The 20641-nt window shown below is 32.4% G+C and overlaps 1 protein-coding gene across 1 annotated transcript in view; it reads left to right on the top strand.

The window, feature by feature from the left end:
- Rab18 (RAB18, member RAS oncogene family) overlaps positions 1–20406 on the top strand; it is a 40138-nt gene extending 19732 nt beyond the window's left edge. Inside the window, exons 3-7 of the mRNA XM_047520445.1 lie at positions 5183–5244; positions 10453–10525; positions 14334–14452; positions 14527–14593; positions 18428–20406. Coding sequence (XP_047376401.1) covers positions 5183–5244; positions 10453–10525; positions 14334–14452; positions 14527–14593; positions 18428–18603 — 497 coding nt within the window. The 3' untranslated portion in view covers positions 18604–20406. The remainder of the gene's footprint in view (positions 1–5182; positions 5245–10452; positions 10526–14333; positions 14453–14526; positions 14594–18427) is intronic.
- Positions 20407–20641: the final 235 nt, after the last annotated feature.

The following is a 20641-nucleotide window of genomic DNA, read 5'->3' as shown; positions in this document are numbered from 1 at the left end:
AAACTAAGTTTGTGTCAGATGTGAGCTTAGACTTTAACAGACACCAAAGATTTCCTATTATGTATCTTCTTTCACTTCCATTGCTAATAGACATATACACCTCCACTAGACCAGGGGACCTCAGAGGATGAGAGAGACACATGCAACAGACCTGCCCTACTCTGTAGTTAAATCTAAGTCCAGACAACCCCAGTATACATCATCCAGTCAGGAGATGACTTGCTGACATGTGAATGCAAATAAGTTATGTTTTAAGCAGTTGAGTCATGAAGTTGTTTTTTAAGCTGTATGAATGACCAAAACTGGTATTAAAATGTGTTCCATTTCCTTACATAATAGTAATTATGTTTTATTGTCTATAGATAGAAAGCATTACAATAAAACAATAAATCCAATAATTATGGATAAAGAAATGTTTTTCATACCAGCATCTTTGTATGTTTAAAGTTTTAATGCATATATGCAAAGTTATTATTTACTCAAGTTAATCTTCTTGATATGATTTTAGAAAATTGAGATATGTTTTGGTATAACTCAATAGTCTCCCTACTTCTAATTAATGCCTATATTCTATCCTCTTATCCACCCACAGAGGAATATACAAACCATTGTTTGCAATTGTTTGATCTAGAAAATTGCTGAAATGCTTATTGTAAATCTTCATATATAAAATTTCTATCTACTAAAGTTTCAAAATCATGAATGGCCCAGAAGTCAACATGCTACTCTCACAAAAAGTTCTGTGAAACATAAGCTATCGGTTGTTTAATAGGTGTGATGTCAATAGTTTTTAAAGCCTAACTAGAGATAATATCAGTATCTTCATAGACATCACTAGACCACAGAGGTAGTGACTACTCTTTGTACTCCTCATTCATATATTTTTGAATTATCCATTTAAAATATTCAACGAAAACTTAATGAATGAAGTACTCATTTCTAGAAAAATAGATCCTTCATACCATAGTGCTTACAACTAGAATAAAAAATTATCATAAATTAAATAGTCACATAACTTTGTGAGTCCTAATTTGGAAAAATACTCTATAATAATTTAAGATAACATAATGGAAGCATCTACCTAATCTGAAGAACCAGGGAAGATTATCCTGAGTAATTGAAATTTTGGAATACCTTCAAATATCAATTGAAAATGATAAAAAAGGTAAAAGAAACAAACTATAGGAAGAAAAACTGAGGTCAAGACAAGAGATTAAAACATATGCAAAAATAACACAAATAACTAAAATAGTTGCATCTGAGGACTACAAACAAAACCAGAAAAAAGAAACAATTAGGAAAAAAAAAAGGAACAATGAGGAAATATATGTTAAATGTTAGAAACATTTTTATCTCAAGAAAATTCAGGAGAAATAAAAATATTCATAGGCTACTTATTCACTTATTTCTTTCTAAAAATTTGTTTTATAGGACCCTATGAAGGGGTGAGTTTAGGGTTAGGGTTGAAGAATGTATAATCTTATAAATTATGTAAGATTAGCTACTTCATCCCATAAAAGAATGCCAATAAAAAGTTGGCAAGAGTTTTTAGTAGCAAAATGGAAGCATCTGGGCATACATAGGAAGTAGCAACATGAACACAACATTCAGTCTTTACATCCTGAATTTGCATATCAGGTTATAGTACCAAGAAGCTAGTCACGGCTGTGGATTTTTCGTTGCCAATATAGAATATCAAAGAAGTAGTAATTTTTAAGAACCCATTTGGGCTTTTTCAATCACTACTTTACTATGCATCGTAGGATTTTATAGTTTCTAAATGCAGTTCAGAAAAACTCCAACTTCTCAATATTAAAAGTGACAAAAAGTCTTCACAAATTCCATGCACTGTGGTAAAATAAATACTATCAATATTGCTTTATTTGGACTTTTATATTATTTTCATTAGCTCACACACTGTTATTAGCTAATTATCCCTGAACTTGTTTGATTTTGGAATGATTTGTATTTTAAAGAATCATCGGTTTATGTAACTTTATAAGAAAACAAAAGAGTAAGTCATGGTTCTACCTCTGATTATAATTCTTGTGGTTGAAAATAGCTTTGAATTGCTAACTTGTTACTATAAAGATAAGTTATGGCTTCCTCAGATAGCTGCTGTGGCAGGACCTGAAGATCCAGTGCAATGGGAGATTCACCAGGACTGGGCGAGCCGGAAATACATTGAAGTCATTACTAGTAGCATCAAGAAATCGCGGACCTTCCCAACTCATTTGATATGTTTTGTTGTTCAAGACTCACAACACTAAATGAGAAATTTACAGCCCTTGAAAGGAGAATAGAGTACATTGACAAAAGGTGAGACACTCACCTAGAATTATGCCATCCTGCTGCTGGAACTTACTTTACAGAACGCAGGCCACGTGGGAAAGGCCCCAGCAGCTTTCAGCTCCTTATTGCCTTAAGGAACAACAGGGCTTTTCTTGTTTTCCTTTTTTCAAAAGCTTGGTCTTTGGACTCTGTGTGTATATCTTGGGAGTGTGTTGTGGCATGGGGGAGAAGTCTAGGGGAACTCTTGGAAACAACATTAGACATTTTACCTTTTTAGTAATATTTTATGGAACTACTTATGGATGTATTTGAGGTGTTCAAAGCCAAAAGTCTGAGTTTCATTGTTAAGGTACTTCCACCTCTCATTGTTTCTCTCTCAGACTTTCCTCTTTGCCTCTGCACTGATTTTGTGGACAGTCTTTGTCTTCCTCCCCACCTTGGATGGGCGGTGAGGGCAGTTCTGATTGAGATACTTGTGCCCTGGCAGTTACTGCCAGAGAATGTTGTTGCTAACCCACTGATTTCCTTTTTGGAGAGTTCAAGGGTAGGGCCCCACTTGACTTTAAGGGACATCTTCTGAGTTTTCTTTCTGTCACTTGGGGTGTCTGTGCCTCTCATATTTCCTTATTAAACTCCTCAACTTTAAAAAAATTGTTTCAGAAAAATAATTATTATTTATGATGTTATATTAAAAATAAACAATAGTTATATTTTTCTTAAAAAATAGATTATATAGTTATATAGATTATATAGTTATTATATAGTTATATTTTCTTAAAAAATAGAAACTGAACTAAGCATCATATTGAAAATGCAAACAGATGAACAAAAGAAAAACTGAAATAACAGTTCTGTTATGAGCTCCTTGTCACCCACATGAAGCAGCTGAAGGTGATTTATTTAAATCTGGTAAGAAGTTGGCAAAAGCAAATTAATCACAAAAAACTCCTGTTGCTGCTACCAATAAAGACAATATATCAATCAGATTCAAAAAAAGAACCAGGCATGGTAAGAAATGAGTATTAGAGTGTAAAAACTAAAGAGCTCAATTGCTACATGAGATTCACCAAGAACCAAGGGAAGAAGAATGGAGGCTTTAGGGATCTGGATCCGGCTGAGGTGCCCCTTCAGGCTACTACTATTGGCTTTGATAGCAGGACTCCAGTGGGCATTGTCTCCTTTGAGTGTTATTGGTAAATTACAGACACAATGTGTCAAAAGAATAACTTGGAAATATTGTTAGTTATTGACATGCAAATTTTTCATATGACAGAGATGGTTATTGGACTATTTTTAACATATGCAAAATCAAGAAATAATAAAAGAGAAAAAGGTGATGGGGAAGGAAGGAAACACAAATATTCTGGGAACGGTGAGTTTCTTTCCTTGGGAAAACTAATTAGGAAAGAGACTGGTTTGCCCTGCACATTATCTGAAGTTAAAGGGGGAAAAGTTCCTCTTGTACTTTCCCCTGAGAATTTAAACAGTCAGTTCTCAAGATATGCATGAGAGACTCTATGTATTGTCTACCAGTGACCTTAATTTAGTTCCTGCACTGAGTCCGAACCTTTCACTTCCCTAAATCTTCTCCTTCCTTCCTTCTTCCTTCTCCTTCTTTTCCTCTCTTCCTTCTCTCTTATTTAGTATGTGAAATTTTTTTTGCTTGGTTGGTTGCTACATTAAGGTTTTTCTTGGACTATGTAATCAGTGCTGTCCTTTCATTAATGGTTGCCTGTCATTGTAGGATGGATTTTATCAGCTCCTAATCCAAACTGCTGAACTTTTTTTAAAACTTTATCTTGGGCATACAAGAAAACTAGACACAATGCACATTTTGAGTATGCATTTTTATTACCTTATTTGTGTAATAATCACTAAAAGTCATCCCAAAATTACTAATATATTTCCATATTGGTGACAGGTGTTCTGTTAAGCATTTAGTAACATTATGAGGGTGCTGTTCATCTTTGTTGGAGCGCTTATGAATTGATTGTGACAAGCTAGTAAGATCTTTTGTAAGTTTTTCTCTAAATTTCTTGAGCTCATGTTTTCCCCTCTTGCCCAGTGGCTAGACTGAACATTATTTTTAGATTCTTCTAAAGACATGGGAAGTTTCTGTTTACTTAAGCCAGATGGCATGTGTCAGCTCCTTTTCTTGGAAAGGAGGGAATTCGTGGGAGAGGGTGCTGTTGTAATAGAACCTTGGGTAACTTATGAAGCTCTTCTTCTCTTTGCATATATTAGTATTTAGAGAAGCTTTTCATAGAATTCTGGGCACGATTCTGTCAATTGCGAAGTTTTTTAGAGGATTGGGGACAAATGTTTCTGTATGTAAATTCTTTTTGAAATTGTGTAGTAGCAAGTGATCATTTATTAGTTATATAAATTTAATGTATTTTTTAGGACAAAACTAAAGAATACCTAAGATAAGGAGTAAATGGGCCTCTTACATTTTAACCAGTCCTGCAAGCTGCTTATAGCAAGATCAGAGTTAATGGTTGATGGGTAGTGAAGGATTTTTAACTACGGTGTGTATATCATTAGGGAGCCCCTGAAAACCTGCCATGATTCACAGTTAATATTCTTTTAGTACTATAATTCTCCCTCTTGATTTTAAATACAAGTGGTTAATCACCTTGAATTTTGTTTTTCCTTTTGGGGAGAAGTACAAGTAGGTGAGTGTTTGAATTCTAATGAATTTGATTTTCATTCAGTTCAGAGCTGCTGATCTTTAATGACATTTTTTCTTTTATCTCACATCCATAATTCTAAGAATTCGGGATGAGAGGTTGAGCACTTGATAAGTGGCTTTTCCATTTTCTGGTTTTCTTAATAATGAATTTTAAAAGTATATTTCTGGATGACTTATCAAATTTTTCATTTCTTCAAGGTGTTGACTTTAAGGTGAAAACAATTTCAGTGGATGGAAATAAGGCTAAACTTGCAATTTGGGTAAGAGTTTTTAAATGTTTTTAATAAGTATTAGAATTAAACTTTTCAGGGAAGCAGAAATTGATTAGTATTGTAGAGATAAATGAGAACTTAAATAACTTGGGAGATTTGATGTTAATTAGAGAATGCACAATAAATACATCTTATAATTGGGTAATTAGGAAGAAACTTGTTTTACTTAAAATTTTTAAATTTATAATCACTTCAGAATATTTCAAAACAGAAGACTTTAAAAAAATTACCTAGTCTGCCAGTCATTGTTATGGGATATGTGTCACTGGAGTTTTAAAAAGACCATCTAGACTAAATCAACACTAAAGGCAGTTGTTGAGAGGAAGGGAAGGGAAGTGATACTTAGGGGAAAAAATACTTTTCCTATCTGTTGTTATAGGTATTTATAAAATTTGAGTTTGCCACTTTGTATTTGTTTTTTAATACCTTGTCTTTCTTTACTGGCTTGTTTTCATTTCTATGAATCCTACTATTCTGGTCCACATTGCTCTGCTAACTAGATCTCGTCTTGCTAGTGCTGAGTCAGGTACCATTAACTGTCAGAAACATCCAAGAGGCATTATTGCTACTATATAATTATATATTATGCATATTACTTATATCTATTTTCTACAAATACTATGATAATTAATATATGCATATTTTATAACTTGATAAATGATATCAGAACTGATTAGCAAGCATCAAATTGTGACCTGCTTCCACAGGGTGGCTAAATACTAAATGCTGCCTGTTCATCAGTCATAGACTGAAATAGCAGATGTTCATGCATTTTATGATGTCATTCATTGTCTGGTATTCTCTGAATTTACTATTTCTATCACACATTTTATATCAAAATAATGACTGAGTGTGTTTAATATTTCATGTTAATTTTTTCCTAACATGTCATATTTGATTATTAGCCTGTTTGCCCTTCTTCCCTAACTATATTTAATATGAATCAGAACAGTAATGTCTAACAGAAACATTTTGGGAAACATTGAACTAGACCATAGTAAAATATATTGAACAATTTAAGAATATTGGTTTCTGTACTAAAGTGAGAACCTAATTTTTCATATGCTTTCCATGGTTAATTTTTTGCTTCTTTCTGTCTTTTCTATGGCTTCATGAAACACAGATATTAGAATAGGATCTGAAGCTTGATGATTGCTGTGTGATTTTTCTCTCATACAAGAAGGTTCTTTCTGTTTTGTTTTAAATTTATTTTCTACTTCCTGCCCAATGAAAATGCAGGCAGGTATTCTTGAAGAGACATCTTTAAACTTAGATTTAGAAATATTTTTAAAGAAGAAAGTTTTTCCCCTAAGAAAAATAATAAGCTCATTCTAAAAAGTATAATTAAGACAAAAAATCAATAGAGGAAAAATTTCATCTTTAATCAGTATAACTTTTTAGTGAACATCTTTTAAAATGTCTAATAATGTATATACATAGTATTAAATACTTATGTATGTGTTTTTTAACTTGTCTGTCCATTGACCTGCTCACAATGTGTAGATTTTCTGTGTCAGTAGGTATAGAGGTTTGTCAGTTTAAATGGTCACCTGGTATTCCATTTTATGGTTATTATTTAACTAGTCATCCCTCAGTGAAGTATATTTAATACCAGTTTTTCACAAAAATAAGCAATGCTTTCATGAGCATCATGATTTATACGTCTGTGTGTACTTGTCTGGTTACCTTAGGATGTACAACTGAAATTAGAAATGTTGGTTTAAAAAATGTGAAGATTTAACAGTACTACCAAAAAAGTATTATTTTTCAGTTTTTAGTGCTAGCAATTATATTCCACCAATTGTATTTTGATATTCACTCTTCTACATCTTAATTTATTCTAAGTATTGTTAATTTCTCAATTTTGCATTTCTGAGTAATACTTTTTTAGTTATTCTTACATTTCTTTTGAGTGTTTCTCATATATCTATTGATCATATTTTAAAATGAATTTTTACTTTGCCCATTTTATATTAGCATTCATCTTTCCACAATTAGTCTTTATATAGTAAAAATATTAGCTCTTTATCATATGGTATATTTTTTTACTCTGTCATCTGTCTTTAAAATCTTAAGATGAATGTTTATGTTCTTATACATGTAATAATAATTCTTTGATATTCTACAGATTTTTTTTTCAGTTTGTCATTACATTCAAATATTGTTAAAGATGAGATGAGCTAGGGAGTTGACTGGTGGGGATGATTTTACCATACCAGGGTTTTAATATTTATATGGTCAGATCATTTATTTTCTTCATGGCATCAGAGTGTCATGTCGTATTTAGGAATGCCTTTCCACTCAGTATTAGAAATACATGAAACTGCTATGGTTTTGTTCATACTGATATAATGAGTTTACTCTCCCACATGAGAATGACTCCTAGGATCAAATAGAATAATTAAACTTAGCCCTGCCCTTGCTGTCTTCTCTAACACATACTCATCATGACCTAAATAGCATCTGAGAGTTGTCTTTTCTTCTGTTGCCCTTTTCTGTATCCTTTCCTCACTTCCACTCCCACATTCTATTATTTGGTATTTCTAGATGTTTTCTAGCCTTTGGTTTATCTATATCAATAATAGTCCCTTCTCTCCTTATCATTTCAGAAAATAAAACCACAACATAAACACTAAAAGATCAGTTTCTTTTATCTCACAATGATATCATTACACTTCCCACATATTCCTGCTTTTGAAAACAGTGAGAAGCAAAAGTGTAACTTCTGTTTAGGCATATAGTTCTTATAAATTCTGGTCCAATGCTATGGCACAGGGTTTTGTGTTTTTCACTCAAAATTATCATACTTATTTAAACATTTTTATTAGTGAATCCAAAATGTCAAGATTTTAAACATTGGTCTATTTTAATATCCACATGTTAAGTGCAAAAATAATATGTAATATTTTAATATGCGAATACTTTTTCCATCTTTACTTTTAAAACATTAGGCTTTGTAGATATTTTATTGGAATTACAGTTTGTATTTTTATGTTGTATTTCATCAAAGGCAGTTTTTAAAGTTAATCTCAATGAGGAGTAGAGAGAACAAAGTTCATATTCATTTGCTTTCTGTTATGTCTGAAATTAATTAAAGTTATGGATATTGTTTCCTTAGGCAAATAGAACGACTCTTTTCCTTGCCATAATGAAGATATCTTGGAACTAAATTGTTTCATGTTTGGTCCTTGCCCCAAATTTTTTTCTAAGTGTGAAATAGTGTACCATGTATGGAAAAACAGCTAATTTTTAAATTTCCAAATTTTCTGTTCCAAAACTAAGTCTTATTTTTTCTCCTGCTCTGTCAAAAAAAAATGACTTATAGTACTTTATATGATGGAGTTCCAAATACTGAATAATTTGAATGCTGCTAATTAATAGGGGGTTGTATGTCAGTGAATTGCTGGGATATATTTCTCATAATTTGTCTTTTTGAAATAGAATTTTTAATTTAGCTTTTGAGTCAGGTTTTTTTCAGATAAGTACTGGTGTAAGGCTATGAGCACTTCTAGTTTTTTGACACACACACACATATATATATATATATATATATATATATGTGAGATATATATATATATATATATATTTTTTTTTTTTTTTTTTTTTTTTTTGTCAGTTGCTTTCTAAAGTGATGTTATATCATCATGGCTTCTAGTTGATTTCTTTTTTCTCCAAACAAAAGTGTTGATCATTTGATTATTGTGATCAAAAATGACTAGAGGGCATCCATGTAGTATTTTGTTAATGATTAGTAAATTAAAATATCAAGCTATAGATGATATCAGAATTTTAATCTGCTTTAGATAGTAAGTTGACTTTGCTTTATGTAACTTTTATTTTATATTGTTAAGTCTTGAAAAGTTGAGTTGAAATATGCAAATTGAAAAATTTAAAATATCAGAGGCAGGTTTTTTTTTAAGAAACTTGGAGGCTGAAAGAATTTTTGTAAAGAGAGAAATCATAAATTTATCTGTATAGAAAGTTGAATTTTAGATGTGTTTTTTTCTTCACTTAAACATGACAGGGATGGTGGTTAGTTACTCTAATACTGAGAATCTGGAAGCAAGGACATTCCACATTTATATAAGTGTATCTGGACAAACAATTTATGTTCAAAGTAGTTTATATTGAAAATTATTTTCCTCTTAAATTTCTCTTTGTGCTATAAATAGCCTCAGACATTCTCTATTGTCATAGCATTATTGAGGTTTGATGTATGTTTTTACTTTTCTTCAGGTTTCTTTTTAATCAGCAAACTTCAAACTTTTCTTAAAAGGCCAGGTAGTAAATATTCAGTGTAACCCTAAAGCAAGACATGTGGTAATATGTGAATAAATCGGCCTATCTTTGTTAAAACTTTATTTAATAAATGTTATATAAAAATATGAGTGGTTGCCTCTGATTTGATCATAGTTGCCCTGAAGCCACAATTCAAGGTCAGTGTTAGAAAAAAGGCAGAAGAAACCAAGCCTGGAAGTAGTTAATTAGTTTGTTCTTTTTTTCCCCCTAAAAATGTCTGAGCAACTGTTCTGTGCCCCCAAATGCATTGTATGCTGGGATTAAACTGGTAGTTGAAAGATGAGGTCCCTGCCCTTATAAAATTTGTGTTTCATACTTAGTATACATCTTTGGTAGTTCATTAACCCTAACATGAATCAGAAACATATAAAAGAGTAATTTGGTTTTATGCATTTTCCTAAAAGAAGATACATAGAATCTCTTAACAGAGCCCAATCTCAAAATTCCTTACCTAAAACAAGACACTGTCTTTAAGTTAGTAGTTCTCAGCTTTGATTCCACATAGAATAACCTAGGGAGATTTTTTAAATTTCTGTCCTTAACCTCAACCAATTAAGTCAGAATCTTTGGGTGTTGGACAAAGACTCTCAGAAAAGACTGCACAACTGGATTGAGAATTATGGTTTTCAATGAATGGGTTTCATGTGTGATAAAAATTTTAAACCCCAACAGCAAAAAAAAATTTTTACTTGGTTCCAGTTTTCCAGAGATGAATCAATATTTATTTTATGTAATATCTGTTAAAAAATACAACTTATTTAAATTCCAGGTTTTTAATGAGCTTCTACATTGATATTATTTTTAATAATGACATTGATTTTATACTCTTACAAAGTATGTTGAAGGTCTTTTATTTATAGTTTGTTTTATTTAATAGTGATTGATTTTCACTTTTAGGATACTGCTGGTCAAGAGAGGTTTAGAACATTAACTCCCAGCTATTATAGAGGTGCACAGGGTGTTATATTAGGTAAGTTTTTACTTTACTTTAATGTTTAAAAATATTATTCACTAAAATTTCTAATTTTCCTATTCTGGGAAGTTTATAAAGGTTTTATTTTTCTCTTGGACCATTTTTAGGTAATTTGAAGTTCTACTAACTTTATTTAATATTAATTAATATTAAAACTTCAAAAATTTTGTTTAGTCCATTGTGTGGCAATGAAAAAGTAAAGATAACATTATTTCCTTTTGTTTAAAAGTACATGTTGATGAGGACATAACTGAAAACACATACATGTGGTCCTATCTTGGAGTATTAACCAAAAATTTTATTCATCATTAAATTAATATTTTCTTCAGTCTACAAAGGAAGAAGAGTATTTGTTGCTTAATAGAATCTGTTTTATCAATTCTCTTTATAAAAGTAGCACAAAGCACTGAACACTATGAATCTATAATCAAACAATTTGAAAAAGAAATGTGGACTTTCAGTGTAATTTGTTGAAAAGTGCTGTTAGTTGAAAAGTTTTCTCAATATTTCTGGAAAACTATAAAGAATATTGATTGATCATAGGTAGAATTTTTTTACATCATGACTTGATAGTGACTGTTACCATTTTGGTTCGACATGTAATTTTAGAAAACAATTAAATAAGCTTCTTACTATGATGTAAGATGATATATGATGACGGTAGTAACAGAGGAAGACATTTAAGATCCCATCTACTTACTATACTGTAATTTTTTCAAAGTTGCAATATTTGGCCCATTTAAGAAATTAATAGGGTCATAGGCTTTTAAACTTATATAAAATATATTTTATATTTTTCCAGGATTTGAATCTAAACACTCTTTGGTATTTAGACATATCTCTTGTATCATTATGAATGGGAATAGCTTTTGTTTTGCTGTAATTAGCTTTCAGTTATCACATCGGATATAATTTCATTTCTGTAACAACATGTGTTTTAATAAGACTGAGATGTGTGTTGAATATTTTTCCGCATTTTTATTGGTGTTATGATAGTTGTGTATATTGATGTTTATTGTTACATATTTGTACATGCACACAGTATAAATATAATTTGACCAGTATCACTCACCAGAACTTCTCACCTTCCACCCCTTGGTCACTTTCCTCAACTGATGTCCCTTTGATCCACCCCCACCTTTATTTTCCTTTTTTCTTTCTAGCTTTCACATAGGAAAGAAAACATAAAGATCCTTGACTTATTTCTCTTAACATGATGGTCTCTAACTCCATTCATTTTCCTGCAAATGCCATGATTTCATTTTTCTTTATGGCTAGATAAAATTCCTTTGTGTATATATACCGTATTTATGTATTTGTTCATCTGGTGATAGATACCTAGACTGGTTCCATAGTTGACTATTGTGAATTGTGCTGCTGTAAACATGGATATGCCTATATCACTATAGTAAGATGACTAATTCTTTAAGGTAAATACTGAGAAATGGTATAGCTGGGTCATATGGTGGTTCCCTTGCCTAATCTTTTGAGAAACCTCCATACTGATTTCCATGTGGTTGTACAAATTTACAATCCCACCAAAAGTGTGAAAGTCTTTCTTTTCCTCTACATCATCTCCAGCATTTATTTTTGTTCACATTCTTGATAACTGCCATTCTGACTGGTGTGAGATGAAATCTCAGTGTAGTTTTGATTATCAGTTTCCTTAATTGATAATGATATTGAACATTTTTTCATGTATTTGTTGGCCATTTGTATTTCTTCTTTTGAGAATTGTCTGTTTAATTCTGCCTATTTATTGGTTTTTTTTTTTGGTGTAAAGCTTTTTGAGCTCTTTATATGTTGTAGATATTAATCCTCTGTCAGAAGAGTAGCTAGCAAAGATTTTCTCTCATTCTGTAGGTTGTCTCTTCACATTCCTAATTGTTTCCTTTGCTGTGCAGAAGCTTTTAAATTTGATGCAATCCTATTTATTAACTCTAGGCATTATTTCCTGAGTTTTAGGGATTCTATTGAGAAAGTTTTTGTCTATTCCTAAAAATTAGAGTGTTAACCCTACATTTTATTCTAGGAGTTGCATAGTTTCTGGTCTATTTCCTAGGTTTTTGATCCATTTTGAGTTGATTTTTTGTTCATGGTGAGAGATATGGGTCTAGTTTCATTCTTCTACATGTGGATAACCAGTTGGCTCAAACCATTGTTAAAAAGGCTAACTTTTCTACTATGTATGATTTTGAAATCTTTGTCAAGGATCAGATGACTATATACCTGTGTGAGTTTGTCTGTGTGTCTTATATTCTGTACCATTGGTCTATGTGTCTGTTTTCATGCCAGTACCATGCAGTTTTTATTACTATAGTTTTTATTACTGCTTTGTAGTATAATTTGAAATCAGGAATTGTGATGCCTCTGGCATTGCTTTTTGGCTTAAAATTGTTTTGGCTATTCTGGATCTTTTGTTCTTCCAAATGAATTTTAGGATAGTATTTTCTAGTTCTGTGAAGAATGTCATTAGTATTTTGATAGGAATTACATTGAATCTGTATGTTGCTTTTGGAAGTATGGTCATTTTAACAATATTAATTCTGCCTGTCCATGAACATGGGAGGTCTTTCCATCTTCTTGGGTCTTCTTCAGTTTCTTTTTTCAGTGTACTGTAGTTTTCATTGTAGAGGTTTTTCACCACCTTTGTTAGATTTATTTCTAGGGTGTTGGGAGATTTATGTTGTTTTTATTTTTTGAGACTGTTGTGAATGGAGTTGTTTTCCAGATTTCTTTCTCAGCACATTTGTTGTTGGTATATAGGAAAGCTATTGAGTTTTGTATATTGAGTTTGTAACCTGTTGCCAAAATTGTTTATTAGCTCTAGCAGTCTTTTGGTGGAATTTTTTTGATCTTTGAGGTATAGAATCTTATCATCTGCAAACAGTAATAATTTGATTTCTTCTTTTCCTCTTATCCCTTTTATTCCCTTCTCTTGCCTAATTGCTCTTGGTAGAATTTCTTGTATTATGTTAAACAGGAGAGGTAAAAGTTGACATCCTTGTCTTGTCCCAGATTTTAAAGGGAATGCTTTCAGTTTTTCCCCATTTACTATGAGGTTGGCTTTGGGTTTTTCACATATAGCCTTTATGCTGTTGAGGTTGGTTCCTTCTACCCCTAGTTTCTTCAGTATTTCTATCATGAATAGGTGCTGAATTTTGTCCAAGGCCTTCTTTGCATGTATTGAAATTACTAGTTGATATTTGTCCCTAATTCTATTAATGTGATGAATTATATTTATTGATTTACATATATTAAACTATCCTTGCATCTCTGGAATAAACCAACATGGTCATGGTATATAATCTTCTTAATATGTTATTGAACATGATTTGCTAATATTTTACTAAGTATTTTTGCATCTAAGTTCATTGGGATATTGGTCTGTAGTTTTCTTTCCTTGATGTGTCCTTATCTAGTGTTGGTATGAGTGCGATACTGGCTTCATGGAATAATTTGAGGAATATTGGCATTAGTTTTTCTTTAAAGGTTTGGCAGAATTCAGCTGAGAATCTGGTTCTGAGCTTTTCTTTGTTGGAAGACTTTTTAATACTGCTTGTATCTTATTATGTGTTACTTATTGGTCTGTTTAATTTTTCTATCTTCTCTTGATTTATTTTTTTTAACACTTAAACTTTTTCCATGTAGGTCAGTAGACACTAGACACTCATTAAGCATTAAAGGCTTAACAAAATACAAATTTACCTATATAGTAGTGTCAGCTTCTAGCTACATATAAAAAATATGTCATTGCCTCTTATTTTTAATGCTTATTTAATAAATGACTCTGCTTTTATTTCAGTTTATGATGTCACAAGAAGAGACACCTTTGTTAAATTGGATAATTGGTTAAATGAATTGGAAACATACTGTACAAGAAATGACATAGTAAACATGCTAGTTGGAAATAAAATTGATAAGGTAAGAAGGCAGATACTTGGCATTTTGGTTCTACATTTCAGCAGCTTTTCTTAATTATAGCATTTATCTTTTAGGAAAATCGTGAAGTTGATAGAAATGAAGGCCTGAAATTTGCACGAAAGCATTCCATGTTATTTATCGGTAAGTATGTGAGTAAATATCAGTACTTTCATTAATGAGGAAACTTAAAGTGGGTTTTTTGCTAAGTTTATTTGCTTATGAACCACAAAATATATTATTTAGTTTATAGTTGATGGTGCTACAAAAATCTCACAATAGAATGAGATTCTTTCTTTCTATAAAGTTAAATAGGATCACATTATGTGAACACAGTTGAATCATTTCTCTAAAAACCTAATGGATTCAGTTCAGCCTGGCACCCATTGCTAAAGTTGCGTCTTCCTGGTCCATGTGCACGTAGTTTTAACACCACCTGGGAGCTTGTTAGAAATGCTTCATCTCAGACCCTGCCCCAGATTTTTTGGATTAGAATCTGCATTTTAATGAGATTTTTATTTTAACAAGATTTTTAGATGGTTCATATGCATATTAATATTTGAGGAACATAGTATAGCAGAGTGTGGCCAATTATAGGACGGATCAAATCTGGCTCTATCATTTGTAATAAACCCAGCCATGCCCTTTCATTAACATATTGTCTATGTAGATTGTACATGGCAGAGTTCAGTAGTTACCACAGAGACCATATAGCCCACAAACCATAAAATATTTACTATCTGTATCCTTACAGATAAAGTTTACCAACCCCTCATCTTAAAAAGTGACAGCTACATCAGAATCACCTGGGGAGATTTTTAAACTGCAGGTCCCTGTCTCTTATCACAAAACCAAAGGCATTTTATTAAAAGTACTTAAGGTGATTTCAGTATGAAAGCAGCTTTAGCAATTACTGATTTGATTATCCCATGGTGTTAGAAGCTACTAGGAATTTTCAGGTGGATTTGGGGAACAGCATATATGGATAGAAGCAGAGTGGTATAAGTAGAAAGTATAAGATTTTTCAAGAAAAAAAAATTGAGTACTACCTTTACTCCTTACTTGCAGTATGTCCCTCATTCATTAGTTTAGTCAGTATTTATTAAACATGGAGGATGTAACAGTGAAGAAAACAAACTTACTGCCCTCATGGAGTCTGCATTCTGGTAGGAAAACCAGGTTTAAATAAATAAGTAGTGCAATGAAGCAAAGAAAACATGGTTAGGGCAGATAGAAGGACTAGGGCAGGGATCAAATAGTAAAAAATTTTTGAGATATTGTTGTTTGAGCAGAAATTCATTATGTGAGTTTTAGAGGAGGTCAACTCCAGCTAAGAGAAGAGCAAATATTTCCTGAGTCCAGAACCAGTTTAATGTATTTAAGGAACAGGAATAAAGCTTGTGGGATAGAGTATAGCATATGTTGGGGAAGAAGAAGACCGATGATAGTGATCACATAAGGCTAAAAAGGTCATGTTGTACCTCATGGGTTGTGGTAAAGAGATTGATTTTATTTCAAGTATGGTAGAAAGCGTGGAGTCTGATGCTCTTTTTAAAATTTATTTTTGTAGACCATAGTCTATGAGAAGCAGAAGCAAGAGTCTTGTTCTGCTTTTACTTTGGCCCAGATAACTTGGTAACTTGGACTACATAGCAATGATGGGTGATAGAAAACTGGTAGTTCTGGGAAGTACTTTGAAGGTAAAACTGACAGGAATGTACATCTATATTGAGTGTGGAAGATAAGGAAAAAGGTGTCAAAGACAAGTCCGTGTTTTTGGCATAAGCAAGTAGGTGGATTATACTGCCATAAATTGGGATGTGGTAGATTGAGAAAAGAGCAGGTTGGGGCAGAGAAGCAGGAAGTCAAGAATTTTGCTTAGACATAAAAAGGTATTTTGTCAGATAACCAGTGGATATGTTAGTCATTGGCATTTAGATTGCGTTTAATGTCTTCTAATTAGGGCGATCATTTCAAAAATAATGGGTTAAAAGTTCTGAAGTTTGAACCTTGAAGCATTCTAACAATTAGAAGTTAGCAGAAAAAGGTGCTAGCAAGTAATGTTGTAAATGACATAGCAATAAGATAGGATTACCAGGAATGTTTATTGTCCTGGAAGTCAAGTAAACAGTATTTAAAGAATGAGTAAGTGATTAGAAGTGCTGAAAGATGTCAAAGATAGGATGTTAGATTTGACAATACAAAGGGTATTGGTGAGTTTGAAAAGAATGGTTTTAATGGACCTGGTAGGTGTTTTAGTCAGCATTATCACTGCTGTGACTAAAGGACCTGACCAGAACAATAATAAAGGAGGAAAGGTTTATTTAAGGGCTCATGGTATACAGCAGGTTCCAGTCCTTGGGGCTCAAGGTGAGATTGAACATGATGGCAGAGTGTGTGACAGAGAGAGCAGCTCACATTGTGATCAGGAAGCAGAGAGAGGTCTCCACTTGCCAGATACAAATATATACCCAAAGCCATGCCCCAATTCCCACCTCCTCCAGCCACACACTACCACTTCAGTTACTACTCAGTTAATCCCTATCAGGGGATTAAATCACTGATTTGGTTAAGACTCTTACAATCCAATTATTTCTCCTCTGAACTTTCTTGCACTGTCTCACACATGAGCTTTTAGGGGACACCTCACATCCAAACTGTAACAGTGGGGAACAAGAGCCTAATTAGGGAATAGTAATCCCCTGTTTTCACATTTCAGTAAACCATGGTCAACCTTGGTCTAACATATTAATGTAAGATTTTAGAAATTACAGTGCAAAATTTCAAATGCCTTTTATCACACTGTATTGTTATATTCTATTTTATTCATTGCTAATCTCTTACTGTGCCTCATTTATAAATTAAACTTTTATCATAGGTATACACATACAGAAAAAAACGTATACAGGGGTGTCTTGGTACTTAGCCCCCTTGGATAAGGGAGGACTGCTATCATTTGAAGAATATAATATAAGATTAAAAAGTGGAAGCTGCTTCTCTAGATAACTTTGCTTAAACAATTTCCTAGGAGACTAGAGAAACTGGATAGTTGCGGGAAGAATGTGTGGGTTATATGGAAAATTCATTTTTTTTTCAATAATTTGGCAGACTTTAGGGCGTTGGGTATGTTAGAGAAGAGGGAGAGCATGATCCTTCACTACATGAGAAAGAATGGGATTCCATGAGCTAGTAAAGGGGATTTAGGTAGGAGCAGGTTCATCCATTGTAAAGGGAGTGAAGGCAGTAAATAAAGATACAAATGTAGTTAGTTTGGTAAATTTATTTATTAGTGGAATTATCAGATACTTTTTGCCAGATTGTTTTTCCTCAGTATGAAGCTAGATGTTGAGGGACTCGGGGCATAGCATGTACAAGGCCCTGAGTTCTCAGCTAGATCATCAGCTGAGATAGAAGAGTAGTAAGAAAAAGGAATAAAATTAGTCACCTTTCAAGACAGTGAGAAAGGTAAGCACTAGGTAAGGTAAGTTTAGGAATCAGTGCTGAGTGTCCACTTGAGTTTGGTGAGCATAAATAAAATAGGACCAGTGTTCATGGTTGTATGTCATTTTATGCAGGCACGTGTAGCTGTTTGGTTGCATGCACAGAATCATCAGGGAAATTGTTAAACTCAGGGCACAAATTTCCTTATTTTAAAATAGGAATAATATCTGCTTTAGGGTTCATTTTAAGAGTTCACTGAAAAACTAAGGAAAAAACTTGGACACAATATTTGAGTAGGGCTTTACAAATTATAATTCAGTCACAGAATTCTGGGCTTATATGCCTATATTCTTATGGATACAATTTAAGTAGCTTAATTTTAGAGTCGAAATTCACTAATGTTAAACCTATGAGGAGAAATTGCTTAATCAACTCTCAATATATTGTAGGCTGATACTTATGCCTTAAGAGTTTTCCAGAAAAACATGGGAATATGGACAGAAAGGATATATTACGACCTTTTTCCTTGAATTTCAGAGGCAAGTGCAAAAACCTGTGATGGTGTACAATGTGCCTTTGAAGAACTTGTTGAAAAGATCATTCAGACACCTGGACTATGGGAAAGTGAGAACCAGAACAAAGGAGTCAAATTGTCACACATGGAAGAAAGCCATGGAGGAGGAGCCTGTGGTGGTTATTGTTCTGTGTTATAAACTCTGGGAAATTCTATCTTGCATATTTGATCAGATAGTGACATCTTTCTGTATATAAACTCTTAACTGCTATTTTAGGCACCTTGCAGTTTGCACATAATTGTTTTGTATCATGGCAGTAAAATATTTGCAAGAAATCCTACTCATCGGCTTTCCCAGGTAAAATGTTATGTACGCATGCACAGTTTGCAATCTACAGTTTTATATGTAACATAAAATAGGTGTATCTTTATGAGTACATTTGATTTTATGATTTACATTTATCATGTAATTTTTTTAAACATCCATCTAGTATATGTTGATATAGGGTCTGCTGCTTTTTTGTTTATTTTGTTTTCCTTTCTTTGTTTTTCTTTCCTGCTTAAATATTCCTGTCAATTACTGAATTACTTGGTTATGTAGATAGAACTTCTAGAACCATGGGAGGTATACAGGTATCATCAAACCTGTTAAATTTCCTTTGAGGAATAACAGAGAGCATGATTTCACAGCTTTTCTAGGATATTTGAGATTCTTGTAGTACTAAGCAAAATTATCAGTACAGAATGTAGCCCAGGTCAATTCATAATTAAATCTCTGTTTATTCTGATGATGCTTCTAAAATAGTACCAATACATTAAAGAAGTTTGATATTACTTCCTAATTTACTTCATTGATTAATTAGCTCAGTTGTTTTTAATCCTCTGATATGTACATTGGATTAATAATCCTTTGTGCAGTGCTTTTAGTTATGTTGCATTTGGCAGAATGGCAGTAAGGTTTCCCTCACTGGGGTTTCAGAAGGACATAAATAGTGTGTTTATCATAACTCCTTTAGTACTGACCATTTTTAAAACCATCTTTTTTCATAAATGTTGGTAGAATTGGTCCAGGTTGTAACTTATGTAATGTTTATGAATATCTGCATCTTATGGCCTCCATAAGTAGCCAATTGATATTCAAAAACCTATTTCTGTGCTTTGAGGGGTAGGAAAGGAAAAAAAGAAAAGACAATTTGAGAAAGGCATACTGCTTCCAGATTCTGACCTTGTGGGAAAATGCTATTGCAATGAAAATCCCCATGATTTATTATAATAAGTAACCAATAGTTTATTAAAACCAACTTGTACACATTAATATATCTTTTCCGCAGTATTCAGTTTTCTACTTCTGGTATTGTACATTGTATGTTTTTTTTCCATCCATATGTTATTTAATTTACATTGATCTCTGCTATTTTAAGCCCCCAAATAATAAGTCCTTTAAGGGTAGTCACTACAATACCCCTCAGTAAGATTCTAATATTAATTTCTTAACAATTTATTCTCTGTACAATTATAAATGATAAACATTTTTGTGGACCTTTGCAATATGTGTTAATGAATTTACTTCAAGTTGGGTTCTTTCTGAAATGTACATTCTCACATGTGAAAACCTCACTATCTACTTGGTTTACACTTGTTAGTCTACATTACATGTGATTAAAGATTTTATACATTCTGTATATTTCACTAAATATAAAACATTTACTTCTATAATGTTAGAAAAAAGGTAGTTAACTGTGTACTTATGATTTGTTCATGTTACATTAAACTTTAGATTTGTGTATTTATGTAGTCTGTATTGACAAAACTTTTCTGTGTGTTATGTTTCGCTCCTTGAGTGACATAATAATCTTTCTGTGCATTGGATTGTTGTCTTGATTTGCTCAGAATTTGGTTACCTATGAGTCACTCATATAACTTTAAAAAATTAATTTTGTTTGATAGATTTATATTGTAATCTTTTGTAGTTTTTGAATAAATATAGCCTGCTTTCCCTAGATGCATTTGTACAGAACTTATACATTTCCCTTTTACTCCCATTAGCTGAGGAACATTTGAATATAGTGCTATTCAAATTCTCTTATTTATGTGACTTTCATTTTACTATTTTGTGTTGCAAGCATAGTGTTTCATAGTGGAGATTTGCAAAGGAGATAGTTATAATATCTAAAATCAGGCATATCTACAACCCGAGGATTTTGTTGATTCTTTTCAGAATAATTTGAAGTAGACTT

This window comes from Sciurus carolinensis, chromosome 12 (assembly GCF_902686445.1).
Source record: "Sciurus carolinensis chromosome 12, mSciCar1.2, whole genome shotgun sequence".
In the NCBI taxonomy this organism is placed as follows: domain Eukaryota; kingdom Metazoa; phylum Chordata; class Mammalia; order Rodentia; family Sciuridae; genus Sciurus; species Sciurus carolinensis.
Note: the sequence above shows the minus strand (reverse complement) of the source record. Positions and strands in the feature narration are given on the sequence as shown.